General features: G+C 35.9%; 1 protein-coding gene across 1 annotated transcript in view; it reads right to left on the reverse strand.

Annotated features, from left to right (window-relative positions):
- The window catches only part of LOC141319025 (uncharacterized), a 3480-nt gene extending 2525 nt beyond the window's left edge, over positions 1-955 (reverse strand). The window contains exons 1-2 of the mRNA XM_073833229.1: positions 857-955; positions 216-392 (exon numbers count right to left, since the gene is read on the reverse strand). Coding sequence (XP_073689330.1) covers positions 216-392; positions 857-955 — 276 coding nt within the window. The remainder of the gene's footprint in view (positions 1-215; positions 393-856) is intronic.
- Positions 956-5139: the final 4184 nt, after the last annotated feature.

Genomic DNA, 5139 nt, shown 5'->3' on the forward strand with positions numbered 1-5139 from the left:
AGGCTCACCCATGTGGGTCTTAGCTTAGTTACCCAAGTGGGGCCCAGATAAGATGCCCATCTGGGTTCACTTGGGTTCACCCATGTGGGTCTTAGCTTAGTTACCCCAAGTGGGGCCCAGATAAGATGCCCATCTGGGTTCACTTGGGTTCACCCATGTGGGTCTTAGCTTAGTTACCCAATTGGGCCCCAGATAAGATGCCTACCTGGGTTTACCCATGTGGGTCTTAGCTGAGTTACCCAGGTGGGCCCCATATAGGATGCCCACCTGGGTTCACCCATGTGGGTCCTAGCTGGGTCACCCAAGTGGGCCCCAGATAAGATGCCCACCTTGGGTTCACCCATGTGGGTCTTAGCTGGGTCACCCAAGTGGGCCCCATATAGGATGCCCACCTGGGTTCACCCATGTGGGTCTTAGCTGGGTCACCCAAGTGGGCCCCATATAAGATGCCCAATTAGAGCCCATGCCCACTCTGTACCCATGTAGCCCATCTGAAACCCATGTGGGCCCCACATTACTGTGTTTGCTGGGATTTAATGTATAATTTCACTGTAATAATAATAATAATAATACTAATAATAATAATTAAAATTAATTATTTAAAAAATAAACTTAGAAATGTAGCCTCCCTGGCCTTCTTGAAATCAGCGGAGACTCGTTCCCTGCTGCATTTGTTTATTGTTGAGAGACGGAGGAGTATTTTATCCCGGTCCACTTTTGTAGCGTTTTTATAAATTTTTGTGAAGTTGAAGGCTACATCTTCATATGACAGTTTGTCGGCATGACACAGACCAGCATTACTCGCGCGATGACCACAATACATTTTCGGATGTTTTCCCTCCCCTGAATGCCTTGCCCGTTTGGTCTTCTCCCTTTGATGATTTTCTTTAGATGCCTTCCTCTTTCTCCCAACAGCAGCTGGAATGACCGGCTCCAATCCGTCATCGAAATCCATGACATTACAGTAGCTTGACTCTGAAGCTTTGATTCTCTGACTGACAGACAGCTGTTTAACCTACGTGACTGACAGCTCGCATACAGTATTAACAATTAAATGGTAAACGTTTTTTAGTTAGCCTATTGAATCCTCTTTTTAAAAATACATGTTTTTTGTGTTGATATTATCGTTAAATCTATAAGCAAACTCGGAGCACTTCACCGGCGGTGACTTTCTTCCCAGGGGATGCTGAGCTCGCGCACGTACGGTCATATCGCACTTTGTAAAGAAACTGGTCTGGCGGATATCGCGTTTTGTGAAAAAAATACATTTTGTAGTAGGCCTAAAATGTACATTCTTAAATTTTATTAATGGCAGCAATTCACACATAGATTAAGGTACATCTGAACAGTGATTTTCAATAATAAAATCCAAATGTCAAAAAATGGCGTTTATCGCGTTTTGCAATATATAATATGATATATTACTATGTAAATTTCACAATATATGGAGACACAGACACATGAAATATATTGTCACATAATATATTGAGAAATATATTTTTGCTGCGTAAGGGCATACTCTCAGATCCCTTGTACAACAATTTTATCCATGAAATAAACTAATCCCCAAAGCCAAAGCATTTTAATACATGAAACAAATATTGATGATCGACATGATCAAATGCTTTTTCTTGATCCAAAGATACAATTCAAACATTAACATTGTACAATCTTAAATATTCTAAAAGATCTCTCATTAAAAACAAATTGTCATAAATACATCTTTCTGGAATACAATAAGTCTGGTCATCGTGAATCAAGAGATCCAGTACTTTTTTGAGTCGATTTGCAATACATTTAGACAATATCCTTTAATCTGAATTGAGAACAGCAACAGGTCTCCAATTTTTAAGCAAACACAAATCTCCTTTCTTTGGACGAAGAGTAAGGACTGCTCTTTGACAACTTTTTGGCAGAACCTTTAACTTAAAACTTTCTTCCAAAACTTTAAAAAAAAGTCTTGTCCAATTACTCCCCAAAGAGACTTATAAAACTCAGCTGTAAGTCCATCATAGCCTGGTATACGTCCTATTGAAAGTTGCTTTACCGCATCAGTTATCTCTTCAAAAGTGATGTTAAGGTCAAGAGACAGTCTATTTTCTTCTTTTAAAGTTGGTAAATCATTAAAAAGTTCACATGTTGCTTCAAGATCAATGTCCTCTTTGGCATATAATTCTGAATAAAATTCAATAGCAAGTCTTCTCATCATTAGGGGGTCAGATGTAAAACTTCCATCAGGACTTCGTAAACAATACATTGGATTATCATAAGCCAGTTTTTTTTTCCAAATTGAAAAAATATTTTGTAGGTGCATCCATATCATTGATGGTAGTAAACCTTGTTCTAACAGGTGCTGATTTCACTCTTTCATGTAAAATATTCCTTAACTCCTCTTTTTTACACAACAGTTTCTCTTGCACTGCAATATCATTCTTATTTAACAGTGAATCATATAAAACAAAGATATCTTCTTCTAATTGAGACATTTTCTTTCTAATACTAATCCAAATTTGTGACGAAAACTGCTGACAGAAAAGCTTTATTTGGGCTTTTCCCACTTCCCACCATTGAAGAAGATTTTCATAATTGCTTTTTTGTTCAGACTACTGCTTCCAAAAAAATTTCAAACTTTTCATGAAAGTCAAGGTTATCCAACAGCTTATTACTAAATCTCCAATAAAAACAATGAGGGATCGTTTGAGTTAAAAATAACTTTAGTGAAATTAAATGATGATCTGAGATTGAGCTTGGGCTTCTACATACTTCTTCCATTCTACTACGCATTGTATTCTTAACATAAAATCTATCTAACCGTGCTGCACTTATCCTATTTTCTGTCACTTTTATCTATGTATATTGTTTAATTTCCTTGTTTTTCTCCCTCCACACATCAATAAGGCCACACTCTGTGACAATCTCTTTTAAACAAGAGGCTGACATAAAATAGGGTTCCTCCCCATTCTTGTCATAAATAAAATCCAAAGTGCAATTCCAATCTCCTCCAATTATCAGAAAATCATCAATAGAAATGGAAGAAACCACATCTTTAAATTTAAGAAAAAAATCAATCCTCTCTCTACCCGTTGTAGGGGCATAAACATTAATTAGATTAAAAACCCTATACTTGATTCCCACCTTGATTCCCACCTTTACTATCTCAGATTTAGACAAAATATTAACTCTACATCTAGGTGTTGCAGCTCCTGCACAAAGGTTAGTACCATGACTTAACACATAACCCCCCCCCCCCACCACATTCCCAAATCACTTTCATTGTCTTCAGTACTGTAGGGATTAAGTACATTTAATTTAGCTCAAAGGGAATCGAATATGATTCAATAGGGAATTTGAACAGAATCGCTGTTTTACGGCTGTTCAGAGTCGACCCGCGATTCATTAAACGAGCCGTGTAACAGAAACTCTGCAATGGATATTACTATCCAGAATATAGTGAAAACACTATATATTAGCACAGTAGCAAAATCGGCAGTTTAAGACATTAACTTGTAAGCACAAAACACAAGATACTTATCTTTTCTAATAAAAATATGATTTTATTGGATAAACCTAACACATACAAACTAATCTAACATAAACACACGCATTCACACAGGTTGCAGAAAGAGAAAGTGAGGAAAGAATGAGTTTAAAGGAATGAAAATATGAAGTCCCAAGTTTATAGCAATATGTGTAATTGCTTAGACCTGAACAACCATCAATCACTTAATTAACCCTCGTATTGAGTCTCTCAAAGAGGTTATTAAACTTTATATCACATGCACCAGTTCAGTTAGAACCTGGAGGTTACTTGCGTTGCCTTGTGTAGAGGGAATTCCTTTGTCGCTCGTTCCAGAAAGGGGGCCTTCCCGAGGTTGCTGATTGGTTAGTTCTGTGGTCCTTTGTGAAGTCTTGGGCGTTGGCTTGGCTGAGGATGCGAGTTGTGCGCTGTTAAAGTTCAGGTCAGCGAAGACGTTTGGGTCGGTCGCGGCTTGCACAAAACTTAACAAGAACACGAAACTCTCAACGGAAAGAAATAAAGAATTAAAGTAAAAGACAGGAGTGTAATGATCTCCTCATGTTTCCTTTAGAGGAGCAGCTGGCATGCAGGCCAGGCAGCGTCGAGACGCGGCGGCACGAAGTCGTAAGAGATTGAGAGCATAAGAGTAAGGAGTAAGAGAGAGATTTGATGGTGTCCTGAGCAGAGGTGTAAAATACTTGAGTAATTTTACTTGATTACTGTACTTAAGTATTATTTCTGGGGATTTGTACTTTACTCAAGTACAAATTAAACTGACTACTTGTACTTTTACCTGATTACATTTCTGAAGAAAAAAACAGTACTTTTTACTCCTTACAATTTTATTTCATCTTGAAAAGTACATTACATTTTTTTTTTTTTTTTTTATCCACATTAAATATGGTAAACAGAAGCTCAAACGTGCATGCCTGACGTGACTATCAATGATCAGTGTTTTCATGCATCAAGCACACACATTGCTACTTTAGTTACGACTTTTATCAGGTACATGGCTGGCTTTAAAACTTCACCATCAAATCTAAGGAAGCATATTGACATGGCAAAATTGCGTTTTCCTCCAAAAAAGTTTATTCATTATTCGTTCTGTTTTTATAGAGCCATTATCTGTGTAATATATTAGCTGAATGCACAACATTGAGTGCAAATAAAATCAGTGATAAGATTTAAATACAATTAATATTTTTGTACAAAAAATATTTATGTTACAAATCTCCAAAAAAAGTATTTAAATAAACATTGTATGTTAAATTCATAGTAATTCATGTTTAGTCATGTTCTTACCAGATAGTGGATAGGTTGTATTTATAATATGTCATTATATGACACATTGAGTAGGAATTCATATTTTTTAATCTTAATAATTACATTATTTGCTCATTAATTAATCTAATTAGTCACAAATAATTATTTATCACTATTTACTGATAAAAAAGTATTTATATATATATATATATATATATATATATATATATATATATATATATATATACCAAATAAACAATTAAAAGATTAATTATCCTTTTAGACGGTGATGTTGAATAGACAACACAAAAAGTGGCCTTGCAAAATGTTTATGTTTTATGTTTTAATTCTATGACTCA

Source organism: Garra rufa, chromosome 1, assembly GCF_049309525.1.
Source record: "Garra rufa chromosome 1, GarRuf1.0, whole genome shotgun sequence".
Classification (NCBI taxonomy): domain Eukaryota; kingdom Metazoa; phylum Chordata; class Actinopteri; order Cypriniformes; family Cyprinidae; genus Garra; species Garra rufa.